This window comes from Mustelus asterias, chromosome 18 (genome assembly GCF_964213995.1).
Source record: "Mustelus asterias chromosome 18, sMusAst1.hap1.1, whole genome shotgun sequence".
NCBI lineage: Eukaryota > Metazoa > Chordata > Chondrichthyes > Carcharhiniformes > Triakidae > Mustelus > Mustelus asterias.
The window spans coordinates 22,492,511-22,513,588 of record NC_135818.1 but is presented as its reverse complement, the minus strand read 5'-3'; the positions used below and the strand labels follow the sequence as shown (position 1 = coordinate 22,513,588).

At 40.7% G+C, this 21,078-nt stretch overlaps 1 protein-coding gene across 1 annotated transcript in view; it reads left to right on the top strand.

Moving 5' to 3' along the window:
• Window positions 1-422: 422 nt before the first annotated feature.
• Window positions 423-21,078, top strand: part of LOC144506994 (regulator of microtubule dynamics protein 3-like) — a 274,325-nt gene continuing 253,669 nt past the window's right edge. Inside the window, exon 1 of the mRNA XM_078233504.1 lies at window positions 423-1,100. Coding sequence (XP_078089630.1) covers window positions 911-1,100 — 190 coding nt within the window. The 5' untranslated portion in view covers window positions 423-910. The remainder of the gene's footprint in view (window positions 1,101-21,078) is intronic.

The following is a 21,078-nucleotide window of genomic DNA, read 5'->3' as shown; positions in this document are numbered from 1 at the left end:
TTTGTGGCCTTAATTGAGGGACGAATGTTAGCCAGGACACCACGAGAATTCCCTTCCCTTTCCTCGTAAGAGCATCATGATATCTTCGACTACCAGAAGCACCTGAACAAGCAGAACTCATCTTGGCTCAACGGTTCCCATGAAGGAATGGCACTTTCGACAGTTCAGCACTCCCTCGGCGCAGCCAGTACACTCGGCTGTTGGATCCAGAGGCTTCCAGCTCATGTGACAGCGCCACCAACTAGCTAGCCCATCGGCTTCCACAAATAAATAAATCCAGGGCACGAATGTTTAGACAATAACGAATGATCTTTTTCTAACCCCTTTTAAAACAGTTAAGCGCCGGGGCGGAGAGAAATCCGGAACTCAGGCTGGAGCTCTGGTGGTTCCGGGGGAAACGCCGGGACTCTTTATTCCGTAGTACAAAGGTGTCCGTTCACAACAAGAGCCGGCGTGAGGGTGGGTAAACGGAGATGACAGGAGGGCGAGTGGGTGAAGTAAGGGAAACCCAAGACAAAAATTAGACGCCACTAATAAGAGAAACCGTACTAGTTCACGAAGGAGCCCTCACCAGAGCTTAGGGGACGCTGGAGAAGTGAGTGATGAAGCAAACCTCACAGTTGGTGAGCGGCCAGCGCGAGACGTACCGTTGGAGGTTTGAACGGACGATTGTTCCCCTGGCGTTCTGAGCGCGAGGCAGGGCACGCGAGGAGGGGAGGGGCTTCAGCCGCCAACAGCAGGTGCAAAGTTGGTATCCCCCCCCCCCCCCCCCCCCAGGGAGACACAGCCTGCCCAAAGCCAACACGCTCCCTCCATGTAATGTCACTTAACAATACCACAGAACTACCAGTTACCACTTCGGTGTGATGCAGAGTAAACCCAAGGAGCCAAAGCCAGCCTGAAGAGGATAATGAGTGGGGATCTTTGCGCTTGCGGGTCCCGGGTGACTCTGGGGTTAGGTCTGGGGGCAGCGGCGGGTGTCGGTCTGTTGTATCTAGCCTACAATAAGGGATGGGGGAAGAGGACCTGTCGGAGCAAACATGAGACGTTTACCTTCAACCAAGTGAACCCCCAAAAGCCAATCGTGCGGAACCAGGAAGGTGAGCCATAACATTAGATGGCTTATTGTTGGTGTGACTTCATTTATACCATGAGCTGTTTAACCCAGCAGAGTGCCCGTCAATAACTGTGTCACTTAGTTTATGCTATGGTGTTTAACCTATGCAAATGGCTTTTAAGCTCTTCCCAGGTATCACAATTTGTGCAATTGGGTGCTTGACCCATTACAGTGCCCACAATTTCTCCTCACCCCCTTGCCCTTTAGTGTGTATCATGGATTGCTTGATGATAAGCCCTTCAAGCCAACATGTTTCCCATATTCTATTCTATTTTAACTTTGGGCTTTAGTGAGCACCATGATCTGAATTACTGAAGTTTAATGCATAAATCTTGGTTGGAAACGATGATGAGATGTTCATATGAAACTTATGATAAAAATGCAAGCTTGTTCTTAATTTTACCAATTTGCAATACATTTAAATCCCTGATGTGTTTAATTCACCACCTCAAATTTCTCCCACCATTGCCAGTGACAATCCTATAACCACTAATGCTTCAATCTAGCACTACAAAATATATATTAGCAGCATGACTGGTGTGATGTCATGTTGATTTAGCTTTGCAATGGAATGTGGATGCTATACATTGTCTACTGTTGTGCAATCTGTGTAACCTGTGTACAAGGTACATTGTATCTCTGATCCAGGAACTCTAGAATTACTAAATATGTTATGTTAGCAGGCAGCTATAGTTAAAATGAAAAAAACCCACAGAAAATGTTGGGAATATCTATGGAGCAAGAAACCAAGTCTTAGCATTTCAGGTCAACAACGTTTCACCTGAACTGAGTTCTGTTTGTTTAAACATTTGGCAGGCTTACCATCATTGGCCAGCCTTGCATCATGGGACCACAAGCAGGAGCTTAGAACATAAGAACTAGGAGCAGGAGTAGGCTATCTGGCCCCTCGAGCCTGCTCTGCCATTCAATAAGATCATGGCTGATCTTTTTGTGGACTCAGCTCCACTTACCCGCCCGCTCACCATAACCCTTAATTCCTTTACTGTTCAAAAATGTATCTATCCTTGCCTTAAAAACATTCAATGAGATAGCCTCAATTGCTTCACTGGGCTTGCTATTGATGTCAAAGGCATGCGAAGACATGTTGCTTCAGTGCAGCTATGACACTGGCATTTACCAGATAATTTGGAAAATTGTTGAGATATGCTATACCACAAAAACATGCGCAAATGCCAGACAATTATCAAGATGTTATCCTCCTGATTATCAATAAAATATGGGAAGAATTCAATGGTGCCATGAAACAGCACTTGCAAAACAATCTTCTCGCCCACACACAGTTTGGGTTCTGCCATAATCATTGGGCTTTAGACTTTGTCATTGTCTTTATAGAAACATAGATACAGGAACTGGATACCAAAGTGACTAAAATTCCTTGATGCCAATGTAGTATTTGAATGAATATAGTACCAAGATGTTATACAATAACAGTAATAATTTGCATTTATATAGCACCTTTAACATAGTAACCATCCCAAGGTGCTTCAGAGGACCACCATTTTCAAACAGAATTTGACACTGAACCACAAAAGGAGCTATTGAGACAGGTGACCAGATCAAAAAGTAAATTTTAAGGAACATCTCAAAGGTTGTGCAAGAGAGACGGGCATATATAAAGGGGAAAGTCAAGAGTTTGGGGCCTAGGCTGAAGGCTCTACCACTATTGGTGCAATGAAGAAAATTGGAGACACACAGAGACCAGAAATGAAGGAGCACAGATATTGGAGAATTGTGAGAGGTTATAGAAATAGAGCTGAAGAGCCCATGGTTTTGAAAACTTGGATTTTTATGTTTAGGAGATGTTGAACCAGAAATCAGTTTGATCAGTAAACACAGGAGTGATGGTGACTGGGATTAGGACTTGGCATGAGTTAGGAATTATTTGAATGGTTGAGTTTTGAACCAAGGCCTAGATGAGGGTTTCGGTAGCAGATGAGCTGAAGCAGAGGCAGACAATATTATGGGGCAGTCTTGGTGATGGAGATGATATGTGGCCGGAAGTTCTTGCCGGGGCCAAATAAGACATTGTGGTTGTGAATAATCTTGTTGAGTCTCAGTGGCCGAGGAGAAGGATAGAGTTTGATTGGCGAACTGAGTTGTGGCAGGTTGTGAAGATAATGGCTTTGGTTTTCTTAATACTTAATCGGAGGAAGACTAGTAAAGTCATGTCAATGATGCACAAGATAGCGACCATTGAAATCCAGATCACCTCTGCAGCTATTCCTTAGGGAAATATCTTTGGTGCATCTATCATCAACAAAGGCCTTCCATCTGTTGCAAGATTAGGAATGGGGCTGTTTGCTGAACATTGTTTCCAGAACATTGAACTTGATTCATAATTCCTGCTTCATAATTATGCATCGTATGCAAGCCTACAGTAGGACATCAAAAAATTCAAGTTTGGGCTCATGAGTGGCAGGTAATATTTGTGCCACATAAAATATCAGACAATGGCCATCCCTATAAGGAAAAAAACAACCACCTAGCCTGACCTTCAATGGCATTACCAATGTTGTGTGAGTTACCATTGACCAGAAGCTTCAAACAGACCATCCATATCAACCATGGATGCTGGGATGAAGCAGATGCTGTGTATTTTATCATGTGGCTCATCTCCTGACTTCACAAAACCCAGCATTTACAAGACTCGAGCTAGGAGTGCACTGGTATGTGTGCGTCTAATTGATGAGCGTAGCTGCTACAACAATCAAGAAGCTCAATCACCAAGAAGAATGAGAGTAAGGTCATGGAAACAACATCATGTTCAAATTTCACCTCCCAAGTTGCATATCATTCTGACCTGGACATATATTGCTGTTCCTTTCCTGTTACTGGATCAAAATCCTGGAATCATCAACACAACAACTTCAGTGACTCAAGAGAAGGCCATCTAGTGCTTCAGTGGAGCAAGGTTGTTAACATCAACCTTGTTAATATCATACACATGCAAGAGATCAGATATCTTTTTTAAAAATGGGATCACAGGATAGAGCCTCGTTCAGGAGAAATGGAGCAAGAAACCAATGTTACAAACAGGAGTTACACTTGCCTTTTAAAAGTTCAGTGACAGTGGTGAGTCCCAAAAATTGAAGAATTTTAATGAGATGACACACTTCAAGAAATCATTTGCTCTATGCATGATATGTCTTCACAAGTAAAGGGAACATCATAGAAGAGCACTGTTGGAATGTTGACCAAAAAAGCTACTTTAACTGAAAATATTATATCTCTACTTGTCTCCTACAACCCCAATTTATGATTGCTGAATGACACTGCCGTGTTGAGTGAGCCAGCTACATTTGTTTTGCTCAAGATAAAGGTTGGGTTTTCAGAGTAGGATTAGAAATGCTGAGGTTGGAATGATTAAAGAAAGAAGGATGTCCGATTCTCATGCAATCAATTTAATGAATTATATTGATAGAGGGCGTTAATGATGAGTTTAAATCTTTTAATAGTGAACTCTGAATCTCCTGGAACAAGATTAGCTCAAGACTCTTACTACAAATATCATAAGCTGTTGGCTGAAGACTGAAATATGCTATCAAATAGCCTTGCATTATCTTGCTACAAGGACATGATAATTTCCCAGTGAAAATTTATAAAGCATTGTATTGCATACGAGGCATGCTGTTACTGCTCTGTCCAGGCGAAATGCTGTGGCCATTGCAGGAGCTGCATACCTTCTTGAATGTGAGCTGCAAGATCTTGGTCAAAATTCTCCAGATAAATTATGTACTATTATCTCATAAGTGTTTGATGCAAAGCAAATCGGTTTTATTGTAAAATAATTCTCAGGAAATATATTAGAATCCAGTAGTCCAAGAATTAGGGCACAATATAGCTATCTCTTGATTTGGCCAAAAACCTTCAACTGAGTCAGCTGGACCCACTCATGCACTGTAGAAATCTGATCTGACCACTCTATAATTTAATGGTTAGCAATCTTCTGTTTTGAGGCTTTTCTGGCAGCCTTATCAACGTGTCTGCATGTCAGGGTTGCATTCCGATCCTTATTTGTTCTAATGTTTGGGCCAGCTGTTTAAAGTTGTTAAAGTTGCATGATATATGTCCTTTTTATCGGAGCACTGTTGCATTATCTGTGCACTCTACAACCTGGTGAAGACCTTAAGGGTGTCAAAATTCTGAGGTAGTTTGTGGGGAACTTATGTATATCTCTAAATGTTTGTTACCACTCTTATGTAACACTGCAGTAGCCTACGTACTTGAAGGCATCTTTATTTCTAGACTTGTTCAAAACGATCATGTTCCTCCTCGTTGATAAAAGTTACAGCCACTTATCAAGAAGACTTCATTCTGTCATTTTCATGGGAAACTTAAATTCTATTCGCATGGTGTAAAATTGGGAAGAAATTTAAGAGCATTTTATGCTTGTATCAAAAAGGGACACTAGATGTTAAAAAATTGGTTTGCATATTGACTAAAAACACTAGGAGCTTAAATTATTTTTTCTCTGTGATAGTTTATGTAATGTACCAACATTTATATTTCAGCTTTTTGAAATTTCACTGTTTTTCTTCCACTTCAGTTTTTTGATTGCTGTGCATTAAGATACGTTGAAGTTTTGATGTTTTATTTTTAACTCCTGATTTTTTTTTCAATGGTTTCTAATATCTAACAATTTATAGAGGTGTCTGCCAAAACACAGTTTTTGTATATACCTTTACGATCATAATGAGATCAAGACATTAAGTAAATAAAATACGTAGAATTAAGCCCAGTTAGCAGATCAGAGAGTGTGGAGCCTACCCATCTGTTCGTTCTCCTGAGGGTAAATTCTGCATAAATATTCCCCGATCACCTAATGAAGATTATATCCAATAACACATCACCACAGAATACCAACGTATTGCTTTCTAATCAACACTCCTCCTCCACAACACCAGAGTTAAAGTTCCATGAAGCATTTGGTCATCACAAAATGTAATTGTGCCTGAAATCACAAGCTCAATCTGATATTTGGCTCCATTTTATATTACTCAAATGACTCCTGTTATGAAGGGGAAAGTTGATCTCCTCTTTGAGAACTAACACTCAACCACTCGGAGAAGTACCACCCTTCATAATCTGTTTAAGTGTACATGAGAAGGGATAATATCTGCACTTCAGCAACTTTTAGTGGTTAAATCAAAATAACTACTTGAGACTCTGAAAAAGCAACAAGTAACACTTTATTTCTCTAACAGTAAACAGGTTAACTAAACTATTAACAAATGGAATAAAACACTATTCTAATGGAATACTGTTTAGATAATTACAATTCCCACTTAATAACAACAAAAAAGAATTTCTAGTCTCACACAAATTTTTAAACAGGTTTGTCATCTTCCAGAATCTTCTGCCATCTTTGTTGATTTCTTCTGTTTTCACTATCTTCTGTCGGTACCTTTGCAATTGAGATGAGGCTTCCTTTTAAGACATAAATGTGGCTGTTACACTAGCAGTCAGTCCCCTCGCCCCCCCCTCTCTCTCCCTCCCCCTCGGCCCCCCTCTCTCCCTCCCCCTCGGGGGCCCCCCCTCTCTCTCTCCCTCTCTGCCTCCCCCTCATGCGCCCCCCGGATTGAACAGACTGCCCTCTCTATTCAACTTTCTCAACCGGTCACATCAGAGGTTTAAGTTTCTTTTTCCTAAGTCTTTTTTCCTAAGCCTTTTCCAAATCATTTACATATTTTAAATAGAGCGCATTAAATAGTAAAGGCAGTGTCAGTAATCCCAGTACTGGACAGATCAGGCAAGAGCAAGGGAAGTCCAGATTAAACTGCATTTATTTCAATGCAAGAGGCCTGACGGGCAAGGCAGATGAACTCGGGGCATGGATGGGTACATGGTATTGGGATATTATAGCAATTACTGAAACATGGCTAAGGGAAGGACAGGACTGGCAACTGAATGTTCCAGGGTACAGATGCTATAGGAAAGATAGAACAGGAGGCAAGAGAGGAGGGGGAGTTGCACTTTTGATTAAGGAAAACATCACGGCAGTACTGAGAGGGGATATATCCGAGGGTTCGCCCACTGAGTCTATGCGGGAGAAATAAGATGACGGAAATCACTTTGATAGAGTTGTACTATAGGCCCCCAAATAGTCGGTGGGAAATTGAGGAGCAAATATGTAAGAAGATTACAGACAGCTCCAAGAAAAATAGGGTGGTAATAGTAGTGGATTTAACTGTTCCAACATTGACTGGGACAGCCATAGCATTGGAGGCTTGGATGGAGAGAAATTTGTTGAGTGTATTCAGGAGGAATTTCTCATTCAGTATGTGGATGGCCCGACTGGAGAGGGGACAAAACGTGACCTCCTCTTGGGAAATAAGGAAGGGCAGGTAACAGAAGTGTTAGTCAGGGATCACTTTGGGACCAGTGACCATAATTCCATTAGTTTTAAGATAGCTATGGAGAATGAGGGGTCTGGCCCAAAAGTTAAAATTCTAAATTGGAGCAAGGCCAATTTTGATGGTATCAGGCAGGAACTTTCAACAGTTAATTGGGGGAGTCTGTGGGAAGGCAAACGGATGTCTGGTAAGTGGAGAGGCTTTCAAAACTGTGTTAACCAGGGTTCAGCGTAAGCACATTCCTCTTAGACTGTAGGGCAAGGCTGGTAGAAGTAGGGAACCCTGGATGACTTGGGATATTGAGGCCCTGGTCAAGAAGAAAGAGGCACATGACATGCATAGGCAACTGGAATCAAGTGAATCTCTTGAAGAGTATAGGGGGTGTAGGAGTAGAGTTAAGAGAGAAATCAGGATGGCAAAAAGGGGACACGTGATTGTTTTGGCAGATAAGGCAAAGAAGAATCCAAAGAGCTTCTATAAATACATAAAGGGCAAAAGAGTAACTAGGGAGAGAGTAGGACCTCTTAAGGATCCAGAAGGTCATTTATGTGCGGATCCACAAGAAATGGGTGAGATCCTAAATGAATAGTTCTCATCAATATTCACTGTTGAGAAAAGCATTGATGTTAGGGAACTTGGGGAAATAAATAGTGATGCCTTGAGGAGTGTACATTTAACCGAGAAGAAGGTGCTGGAAGTCTTCAAGCGCATCAAGGCAGATAAATCCCTGGGACCTGATGAAGTGTATCCCAGGACACTGTGGGAGGCTAGGGAGAAAATTGCAGGTCCCCTAACAGAGATACAGTGGAGCCCCGATTTAACGCGCCCTGATTTAGCACGAATTCGCATACGCGATGGTGTCAGTGGACCCTTTTTTTTCCGCTAATAATTGGCAAATTTAGCGCGACCCCGCTTTTATGGACCCCAACCATCGTGTTATAACAGGGCTCCATTGTATTTGAATCATCGATAGTCACAGGTGAGGTGCCTGAAGATTGGAAGGTCGCAAATGTTGTGCCTTTGTTTAAGAAGGGCTGCAGGGAAAAGCCTGGGAACTACAGGCCAGTGAGCCGCACATCTGTGGTGGGTAAGTTGTTGGAAGGTATTTTGAGAGACAGGATCTACAGGCATTTAGAGACGCAAGACTGATTAGGGACAGTCAGCATGGCTTTCTGAATGGAAAATCATGTCCCACAAATTTGCATTTTTGAAGGGGTAACCAAGAAAGTAGATGAGGGCATTGCAGTTGATGTTGTCTACATGGACTTTAGCAAGGCCTTTGGCAAGGTACCACATGTTAGGTTGTTGCATAAGATTAAATCTCACAGGTCCAGGGTGAGGTAGCCAAATGGATACAAAATTGGCTCGTTGACAGAAGACAGAGGGTGGTTGTGGAGAGTTGTTTCTCAAACTGGAGGCCTGTGACCAGTGGTGTCCCTCAGGGATCAGTGCTGGGTCCACTGTTATTTGTCATTTATATTAATGATTGTATGAGAATTTCATAGGCATGGTTAGTAAGTTTGGCAATTACACCAAAATTGGTGGCATAGTGGACAGTGAAGAAGGTTCTCTCGGATTGCAACGGGATCTTGATCAATTGAGCCAGTAGGCTGATGAATGGCAGATGGAGTTTAATTTAGATAAATGTGAGATGATGCATTTTGGTCAAGCGAACCAGGCCAGGACTTACTCCGTGAATGGTAGGACGTTGAGAAGACTTATAGAACAAAGAGATCGAGCGGTACAGGTTCATAGCTCCTTGAAAGTGGAGTCACAGGTGAACAGAGTGGTGAGGAAGGCATTCAGCATGCTTAGTTTCATTGGTCAGAACATTGAATACAGGAATTGGGACGTCTTGTTGAAGTTATACAAGACATTGGTAAGACCATTCTTGGAATACTGAGTACAGTTCTATTATAGAAAGGCTATTATTAAACTAGAAAGAGTGCAGAAAAGATTTACTAGGATGCTACCGGGACTTGATGGTTTGAATTATAAGGAGAGGCTGGGTAGACTGGGACCTTTTTCTCTGGAGCATAGGAGGTTTAGGGGTGATCTTATAGAGGTCTATAAAATAATGAGGGGCATAGTTCGCGAGATAATCAATATCTTTTCACAAAGATAGGGGAGTCTAAAACTAGAGGGCATGGGTTTAAGGGGAGAGATACAAAAGGGTCCAGAGGGGCAATTTTTTCACATACAGGGTGGTGAGTGTCTGGAACAAGCTGCCAGAGGTAGTAGTAGAGGCGGGTACAATTTTGGCTTTTAAGAAGTGTTTAGACAGTTACATGGGTAAGATTGGTGTAGAGGAATATGGGCCAAACGCAGGCAATTGGGACTAGATTAGGTGTTTTAAAAAAAAGGAGCGGCATGGACAAGTTGGACCAAAGAGCCTGTTTCCATGCTGTAAACTTTTTATGACCTCTATAACAATTTCAGCTAAAGAGGAATTAAGAGCCAATCTAATAAGGGGGGTTTTCTCTGATCTCGTCCATGTCTGCCCCGCTACAAGTGAGAACGGAGAATTTGGCATTCCAGCCAAAACTCCATTCACTTTCAGTGGCACTGGAGAATTCCAGCCGCAAATGAGGACAGATTTTGGCGTAGATTTTCTTGAGTTAAAGAAAGAACGAATTTATGTTCCAGGAGAAACATAAATTCCAAGAGAAAAAAATGAGATGTTTCACACACACAGGTATCTGAAATCGGGGATTTTGGTCAAATTAAAGAAAAACTTAAAAGAATATACAATTAAGTCTCCTTTTATTGTCTTTAGAGTGTAGATGTTTAAATGTTGCTGCCCATTTAGATTTGCTGGTTTTGTGGATGCGGTCAGATGTAGAAGATGTTACAATTATTACTAGATCTCAGTTCGCTAGTAGTTTTCTTGTAATGTTGGCTTCTGAACCAGTTAATACACTTGTTTCAAAAGATAGAGAGAAGAAGAGAAAGAGCTTTCAGCTCTTTCAGAAGTCATTCTTCTGTTGAAGTCTTTCATGCAGTCTCTCCATATTGGCTGCAGACTGGCTGTTGTACTTCACCCATTGTGTATTTCCAAGGGGTTATAGATGGGTGTGTCTGTGGCAGCCATTGTTTCCATATCCAGCACTTTATATTTTAATGTCTCTTCCTTAGTGATTTTTGAAGGGTCACTGAATGATCGGAAATGTTTCTCTCTTAACGGTCCCCTGAGAGTGAGTTGTTTGTTTTTTCACCTTCACCTTGGAAAGTGGCCTTGCATTTTTATGTAACACCCACAAGTTCTAACACAGGACATTACAAAAAGACAATTGGTGATGAGTCGGAATTTTGTTTCATTGAGAGCAATGAGATAAGAGCCTAAGTAGAGAAAAATATCATTGTGTGTCCTTACATTTTAAATATTAGAAGACTCTGTAAAGCTACAACAGGATTAAAGTTCCCGTGCAGGAAGACTCTCTAACAAAGAAAAAAAGCTCGCTTGTGTGATTTTAAAAGGGGTGGGGCGTGGAATCTCGCCATCAGAGAAGGGTGAGATTCCAGGCAGTATCTGGGATATTTGAAAAGAAGGTATCCTTTGCTGGGGCTATTTGAAAAAAATATCAAGGCAATGTTCTCCTGGGTAAAGAGGAGAGTACTGGGAAAACAATAAAAAATGTATATATTGAGCAGTTTTGAGTCACTAGTGCCTGTAAGAGTAATGGCAATTAGAATCCATGGCCGGAATTTTACCACCCCGCCCGCCACGGGAATCTGAGCGGGTGAGGGGCAGACAGTGGGAAGGTCCGTTGACATTGAGTGGGATTTTACAGTTTCGGGACGAACAAGGCCGTAAAATCCCACCCCATGTGACCCTTCAATGAAGAAAATGAATCATGGAGTTCCTATGCTGACTGTTTTCAGTACTTTGGAAGAGATCGTCCTGCTAAAAGGTTACATCATGGTCAACATAGAGATGAGTGGATAAATAATGGGATTGCCTCTCCATTTAGCCCATAGTAATTTTCCAGTTCTATTTAGGAGACCATAGTTGGAGAAGATAAAGCTTAACTGGAGTGCTGTCAACTGATTGGTCGATGCCAAAACAGACCTACAGTACCTTCTGAATAAATACGAGTGTATTCGAAGAGACACTTGGCTCAATCAAGGGAGTTCATGAAACTTAGGATTCAAGTCTCAAAGCAAGCGTGGTGCCATATGCAATTTGTCCCAAGTTGAAGAAGAATTCGTATGACTTGTTAACATTAGTATGATTTGTGTTACAGCTGGTTACAATGAGAGACTGGGCTTCCCCCATCATACCTATCATGAAACCAGTTGTTTCAGTTTGTACTTGTGGTGATTTTAAAACAACCATAAATCCCGTGTTGTGTGCTGTTCAATATCTGCTTCCTTTAATTGAAGAATTATTGGCTGGGTTATTAAGTGGACAAAAATTCAACAAGGTTGATCTTTCACAAACATATTCACATATGCATATAGGTGCTGAATCACACTCATTGCTTACAATGATAAAGGTACTCATAAAGGTATTTTTCATTAGAAACGATTACCTATTGGAATAACATCCTCACCAGCCCTATTCCAAAGATCAGTGGATCAGATTTTAAGTGTTCTTGCTGGTGTACAATGTTACCTGGATGATAATCTGTCACGGTCTAGTGAAAAAGAGAATTGAATAATTTCGAAGCAACTTTGGAACATCTTCAAGCACATGATCTGCATATCAAGAAAGAAAATTGTGACTTTTTCCAGATGTCAGTTCAGTATTTGGGTCACATTATTGATAGTAAAGACCTACATCTTCTTAGGTACATAAAGTACCTAAGAAGATGGACACTACTTTAGAAGCACTATGTCCAATGAATGTGATGCAATTGAGATTCTTTCTAGGATTAATAAATTATGGCAAATTTGTTCCTAAATTACCTACATTATTGAAGCCATTGCATAATTTGCTGTGTGTGAAACAGTCATGGGGCAGGACAACAAAATATGAGATAGCATACAAGAATGTCAAAGATGCTTTGCAGAAGTCTTAAGTGTTGGGTCATTTTAATCCGAAGCTACCAATACTTCATGCTTATGACGCTTCACCTTATGGAGTAGAGGCAGTCATTTCACACATTATACCTTTGGGGAAAAAATGACTAATAGCTTTTGCTTTGCCTACTCTGACTAGTGCTGAATCTAACTATGCTCAGCCTGAAAAATAAACATTGAGCATCTTTTTCCGTGTATGAAGGTTTGATCTTATTTCACATTATTCCACTGATCATCGACCCTTAACTACTATTGTTGGGCTGTATAAAGGCATACCATCATTAGCTGCTAGCCGATTGCAAAGGTGTTCACCAATCTTATCTGCACTTAAGATCTCTTATCTTACCTACAATATAAAGTAACTTCAATCTGAGTGCCACATTAATGCTGATGCAATATCATACTTACCTTTACCTATTGAGCAGATGCTATCAACTAATTTTGCTAATATTCTTTATTTTTAGCTTGTAGATCATTTGCCTGTGACAGCTTCTCACATTGAGACATATAAGAAATAATCCCATGATGGGAAAAGTGATGGATATGATGTTGAAAGAAACGATAGCTGGAACATGAAGTACACATTCTGATTTAAAACTATACATATAAATAAAGCTTGAGTTGACTGTCGAAGGTGGGTGTCTATTGTGGGGAATCCGATGATCATTCCTTCTAGTTTGCGTGGAAGAGTTCTTGAACAACCACATGAAGGGTATCCAAGTATAATGCGGATGAAGGAATTAGCACTTTTTTTTTTGATGACCAGTTTAGATGCTCAGATCGATGAAAATGTGGGACGGTGTGAATCCTGTGCACAAATAAGAAATACACCTCATTGTCTCCTTTACACCCTTGGGAGTGGCCTAAAATGCCATGGCAACAATTGCATGTAGATTTTGCTGGTCCATTTGAGGGTTACGTGTTCTTAGTCATAATTTATGCATACTCAAAAGTAGCCAGAAGTTATCATGCGATTGACTACAACTGAATAAAACATCAAAAAACTTGATGAAATATTTGCTGGATTTGGTAAACAGAACGGACTGTTAGTGATAATGCTTCACAGTTTAATTCACAAGAGTTTGAGGATTATCTCAAAATAAATTATATTCAGCATATGAAGTCTACACCTTATCATGCATCAACCAGTGGATTAGCTGAAAGGTTTGTGCAATCCTTGAAACATTCTTTAAAAGCTCCAGAGAGCAAGGTTCATTATCACGTTGTGTAAATTAATTTTTGGCATCTTATAGAAGCACTATTCATGCGACTACCCAAAGTTCAGCTGCATTACTATTCTCAAAGAGGAAGTTGAGAACTGCATTTGATTTGTAATTACCTCAAGAAACTTCAAAGATAATAGAGCATCAACAGCAATTTCAAGTTGCTAGATGGGGAGTGAGGGCAAACAATGCTCATTTAAAAAAGGAGGTCAAAGTATCAGCATGTAATTATGCCACAAATGAGAAATGGGTACCAGCCATAGCTTTAGCAAAAACAGGTCCAATTTGTTACACGGTTCAAACCAAAGATGAACTAGTTTGGCAATGCCATGCTGACCAATTGTTGTCATCTCAAAAATGATTTATCCAGGTCATCTCCAAAAGTACCAACATCTTTAGCCCTTACTGTTGTTAATAATACTATGGAAGGCTTGGTTGAATCTGAGTTGCTTGATGATATTATACCATGTGAGAATGATGTAGAATTAATTCCAAGAGAAGAAGTGCCTACTGAAGTTCCAAATCATACTTCTGGGTCAAGGACAGCCAAATTCCAGAACACCATATCCAACCAAAGAGGAATAGACATTCTCCTGATCAACTTTCTTATTGACTGCGTTTAATGATCATTGATGCATAGTACAGTGTCTAAAGTATTATTGATCCTATATATAAGATTGCAGTAATTTGTTGTCATGACCATAGAAGTAAAGGGGGAGAGATGTTATATATTTAAGTGGTTGTAGCTTTAAGAGATGATCACATGATTTGATGGTGATGTTGTTAGCGTGTTTCACAGACTGCTGTTTAGTTTCTATTCTGTGCAGAGAACATCTCTTTCAATAAACCGTGTGTGTTACTTGTGAAAACCGCATCTCTTTCTTTTTGTGCAAAACCCACAACCCCAAAAATAGATGGGATACTACAATTCACTCCACATGATATTAATAAACAGCCAAGTCTCTGGGCTCTGACAACATTCTGGCAGTAGTAATGAAGTCTTGTGTTCCAGAATGAGCCATGCCCCTTCGCCAAGTTATTCCTGTACATGTACAACATTGTGGAATACTTATGACATAGAGCCATAGCGAAAGTCCATCTTGGCTGCAGTGGGTTCAAATAATTTTGTCCATTATTCAGAAGAAGCACATGGAATTTGTCATTGGATTGACCCACCAAGTAGACTCCAGCCTGCAAGGAAGCTAAGCAAGCGGTATTGTTGTGAGCATTGTACCATTGCTCAGTTGTTGAATAAACCACTAAGAACATTTCCCAATATGTCTTGTGCAAACAAAGCAAAACAAATCCAATCTGACCAATTACTATCCCATCAGCCTACTCTACTCTGGATGGCATGGCGACTCAGTGTTTTGCACTGCTGTCTCACAGCACCAGGGACCCAGGTTTGATTCTGGCCTTAGGTGAATGTCTGTGGGGAGTTTGCACATTTGCTCCTTTTCTGCTTGGGTTTCTTCCGGGTGCACCTGATTCCTCCCAGAGTCCAAATAGGTGCAAGTTAGGTGGATTAGCCTTGTTAAATTGTGGGGTTATGGGGCCAGGGGTTGGGCCTGGGTAAGGTGCTCTTCGGTGAGTTGTTGCAGACTCAATGGGCCAAATGGCCTCCTTTTGCACTAGGGATTCTGCGATCCTATCATTTTTGATCATCAGCAAAGTGATAGAAGATGTCAGAAACAGTGTTATCATGTGGCAGTTACCAATATCCTACTCACCGTAAGAACGTCTATCTGCTTTAAAGGTTCTTTTGTCTTTACTCTGGATATCACTGACAGAACAACTTTGAAGTTTCACCAAATGTGATATATATTTATTAATCCAATAAACAATAGTACACACTCACAATAATGCTGGTTGCAGAGCTTCCTTGCAGGCTTGAGTCCATCTCGGTGGTCAATCCAATAATGAATTCTATGCGCGTCTTCAGAGCAATAAACCAAATCATTTGAACCCACTACAGCCATGATGGTTCTTGTGGACCTTTTCTTTCTTCCTTTTCCCCTTATATTGATCAGTATAGACCGGTTTGTAGTATAACTGTCTGTCATCTGTCTCATGGTGGAACATGGAATACGGAGATAAAAGACGTATCCAGAAAAAGCTATGTAAAGAGCTGTACTGAACTATTCTTGTGAACTATACCTTTTTTGCTATGGCTGTCTGCCATATAGGGTAATGCCTGCATTTTGTCCATTTAATTGGTTTTTAATTACATCACAGTTCATATCCATGTTTTCTCTAGATGTTCCCTTGTCAGACACCCTTTGAAGGTCACACTTGAAGTACTATAATCAGCTTGACTCCACTTTGTTATCTCCAACGCCGTTAACAATCTCCAGAGCTGGGAGAAGATGGCACACTTATTGCTCCTTAACAAAACTCAGTCTATTCATCTTCACCAGTACAATCCCTCTTATAGTTTAAGTCTTTTTGCAGAACTTGCTGATTCTAGCAAGGCTTTCACTTGACTAGAATAACCATCATAGTTTGTGTTTTGAGCCCACAGTAGTTCAGTACAGTTTGTTACATATTGTCTGGGTTTTTTTTTACCTCTATGTTCCATGTTACCACCACGAGAGAGACCACACACAGTTACACCACAACCAGTCTACATTGATTAATATAAAAGAAGTCAAGAAACAATTACACAGTTAAAAAGTGATTGAACATCAAATAGATAAATAATACATTGGCTTGCATCATCACTGCTCAGTTTGGGTTCTGCCAGATCCACTCGGCTTCAGACCTCATTATAGATTTGGCCCAGGCAAGGACAGATAGCAAATTCCAGAGGTGAAGTGTGAGTGACTGCTCTCGACATCAAGACATTTGATCTAATGTGCCGTCAAGGAGGCCTTGCAAATTTGAAGTCAATTGGAATTGAAGTCCGGGGAGCAAGGGTAGAGGATCCAATCGAGGGTAGAGGATCCAATCGAAGGTATTGGATCAAAGTTCTGCAGTACTGCCATTTCCATTGTGAATGATGCTGCACAATTAAATATCTAACAAGGAGCAAAACTCCACAAATGTCCCCATCCAGAATGCTGGAGGGAAAGCTATCTGGTTGGAGTCATACCTAGCTAAAATGCGGATCATTGTTGGATACCAATTGTCGCCGCCCTGGGACATCACATTAGATAGTGATCTTGACCCAACCATCTTCAGCTGTTTCAATAATGACTTTCTCTCCAATGTTGATTGATTGATTTATTATTGTAACATGTATTGGGATATAGTGAGAAAAATTGTTTCTTGTGAGCTATACTGACAAAACATACCATTCATAGAGCACACGGGAGAAGGAAAGGATGGGATGCAGAATATAGTGTTACAGTTACCGATAAGTTGATCTTTCTCATCACCCTAAGATGTGATAGGACCATTCAAATGTCTGATGGCAGCAGGGAAGAAACTGTTCTTGAGTCGGTTGGTATATGTTTAAACCTTTTATATCTCTTTCTCGATGGGAAAAGGTAGAAGAGAGTATGTCCGGGGTGTGTGGGGTCCTTGATAATGCTGGTTGCTTTCTCAATGTAGCAGGCAGTGTAGATGGAGTCAATGAATGGGAGGCTGGTTTGTGTGATGGACTGGGCTATGTACACAATTCTTTGTAGTTTCTAGCAGTCTTGGTCAGAGCAAGAACCATACCTGGCTATGATGCATCTGGAAATGATGCTTTCTATGGTGCATCTATAAAAATTGGTGAGAATCGTAGTGGATATGCCAAATTTCCTTAGCCTGCTGTGAAAGTAGAGGTGCTGGTGGGCTTTCTTAACTATATCATCAGTATGGAGGGACCAGGACAAATTGTTGGTGATCTGAACACCTAGAAACTTGAAGCTCTTGACCATCTCCACTTCATCACCTTTGATGTAGACAGACGTAAGGTTAGAAATGGGACTGAAGAACTGATGATCGCAATATTCATTTGTGTCTCCTCAGATACTGAAGCAGTCTGGTCCATGCAATATTGTTCTATGACTCTATAATATGCATGATGTGGAAATACCGGCATTGGACTGGGGTGGGCACAGTAAGAAATCTCACAACACAGGAGACTCACCTGATGTAGGAGCAGTGCTCCAAAAGCTCATGATTCCAAATAAACCTGTTGGACTTTAACCCGGTGTTGTGAGACTTCTATAATAAGCAGCAAGACTTCAAGAACATTCAGGCTTGGGTCAATAAGTGTCAAGTAATATTTATACCATACAAATGCCAAGCGGAGAATTTTTTTCAACAAATAAGAATCTGAGACATTGAACAGCATTGCTATTGCTGAATTCTCCAGCATCAACTTCCTGGGGTTGCCATCAACGAGAAACTTAACTAGACCAGCCATGTAAATACTGTGGATACAGGAACAAATTAAAGGCTGGGAAGTCTGCAGCAAGTAACTCACCGCCTGACCTCCCAAAGTCTGTCCACCATTTACAAGGCACAAGTCTCCATTTTCCTGAATGAGTACAGCTTCAACAGCACTTTGATCCTATTCAGGACAAAGCAGCCTCATAATCACCACCCATTCAGCTCTTCAAATATTCACTTCCTCCACCACCATACACAGTGTCAGCAATGTATGCCATCTGCAAGGAGCATTGGAGCAACTAACTAATGCTCATTTAACATTACCTTCCAAACCATGACCTCTACTACCTCATAGAATAAGGACAACAAATCCATGGGAAAATTACCACCCTGCAGGTTCCCTCCAAGTGACACACTATCCTGACTTGAAAATGTATTGCTGTTCCTTCATTGTAATCTGGTCAAATCCTGGAACTTCTCCATCAATCGCACTTAAGGTGTATGAAGAGCAGATGGAATGGAGGGGTTGAAGAAAGCAGCTCCACCTAATATTTTGGGCCTCTATCACCAAAGAAGCTTGGAGGAGAAATGGCATACTAACATTTTTTTGAAAATTAGTGAAGAATATAAAACAAAGAAATATGTGGTTAGCTATTCTTTGTCTGGTCTCAATTAGGTGATTCCATCTTGTGGCCATTTTGTTCAGTTGTCTTCCTGAGTATAGTTTATGGAGGAGATTTCAACATTGTATTCCCAGAAGATCTTGGTTTGCAGTAGATTTCTTTTCTCAGAATGGTTGCATGGTTACCGTCCAAATCCATGCACATAACTTTAGAGAGAGAAAGCAAACGACTTCAGCCTGGTTTCAGCACAGCATTCTGATCTCTGGTCTCTCTCCTGTTTGATAAGTCTCTTGAAGTATTCTGATGGCTGTATATTCCAGAGAAATTCCATTTCTGCTGCATTCATTGTTTTAGAACAACTAATTGTATTTTAATGTCTCATCTCAAAAACACTTGCAAAGTTTCAGAATAGTGTAAAGTCAACCAGAGATTGTGGGCGGGATTTTATGGCCCCACTCGTCCTGAAACCGTAAAATCCCACCCGAGGTCAACGGATCTTTCCATGGTCTTCCCCTTGCCCACTACAATTTTTGTGGCGGGTGGGTTAGTAAAATTCCAGCCGGGGTCTTTTCCACCCCAAACATGGTTGGGTTTTTATCTTACTTGGTGGAATGCAAGCTGCATATTGTAGCCATCTGGTAGTCTTCATTGTCTTTTAGAGGGTTTCAGTTTTTTGTAAATCCAGCCATGGCTGGTGCTTATGCATGCACTTTAAACTTCCAGAGAGTAAAGATAATGCTGCCTGAACCCTTTCATGGATGCTTCCAACACTGCATGGAATTAACCTTGCTAACTTGCGATCAGTGCCCTGGGCTTACCCAAAAATCTACTCCAGAATGCCTAAAACTTTTAACTACAGGTATAAGACCAGGGTTGGAAGTGACTTGCAGTGAAATCTGTATCAGGAAGGCCATTTTACAAAATGTATTTAAAAGCAAACTTGCAAAACAGTCACAAATCTCATCCATATCAACTACATAAGCTCTTTGGACCCTCAAATCTTATTGTCATGGTCCCTATACATAAAAGAGATCATAAACTGTTAAATCAAACCTTATTATCTGGCTTATTGAAAAAAAATGGGCATTGCTGAATCAAAAGATGGCTACTGCAGGTCACATGATTTACAAGTTGGCTGTGGTTTCTGGAAATTCCCAGCAGCAGGACAAAAGCTTAACCGTTATCTTTGTGAAATCTCACACCTCTCATTGTGAGACATTATAGTCAACAAAACCAGAGACCAGCAGATGACTTGTACTTCCAGCTTAGGCTATAACAAATAGATACCTGCAGCAGTACTAAATACCATGACCATTCTCTTAAGATAAACAGTGGATTTTGACCAAACTGCTTGTTATCTTGCAGCTGACTCATTAATGGGCAACATTGCATGATCTAAACCTCTGGCCTTTGGAAAGTTTTAATATTACATTTTGAGGCTCGGCACTCAGTCTGCTATTTAAATTCCAACCTACAAGTACAAAGCAAGACTCCAGGCTGAACCCTGTTTAATCTGGAAGATTCCTGGTCAGCTTGCCAAGCTGACCAAGTCTCTGGATACCAATTTCATCTCCCGTGTCACCATCAACTTTCAAGGAATTTTGCAAAATCCTGCTTCAGCTAGCTGAACTGTAGCTACTCCACGAAGGAGCCCCACTAGACTCTGGCACTGGCCATCACATGAACTGATATGCACAACTGTTGTGCTTTAAGTTATTAATTGTTGCAAATCTCCCCTTTCCCATTTACTTACTGTGTGCATGTATGAAATTGTGACCATTCCCCAGGTTTGTGTGTGTGAACAAACTATACTTCTGATTTAAGCTTAAAGCCAGTTTGAGTCACTTTAAAAATTGACCTCACAAACAGGATTTGGGGAAACACGCCACAATCTATTTCAAAAATTAAACCACCTCACGGTTGGTGAGAAAATAAACGAGCTCAGTTTTGCCCCTCTCTTCCTGTCCATCTATTCTAAAAGCTGGAATGAATGAAAGAACCCAGGATCCTCCATGTAAATGTCTTGAACTCAAGTCCTAATATCTACAACTGTGCAAACTCAAAAGAAAAATGGAAACAATCAAAAGTGTTTTTTAAAAAAAATAGAAATTATTATTTCACTAGGATTATTATTTTACATAAGCTACACCTATGATACTGTAAAATGTACAGTATCATTTCACTAAGTACTTTCAAAATTAACTTTGATATTTCTGTTTGCTTACATTTCATTAAAAGTTATACAAACTCATAAAGCAATTAAAAGTTTTTCAAAGATTAAAATAGATTTTTTTAAATGCTTAAAAGGGAGTGGCCTTGGAACTTCTGCACCTTGCCATCATCCTTCCTTCATGGCTGTCTTCACAGATGGCTGCATCCTGCAGCTGGGACAGATA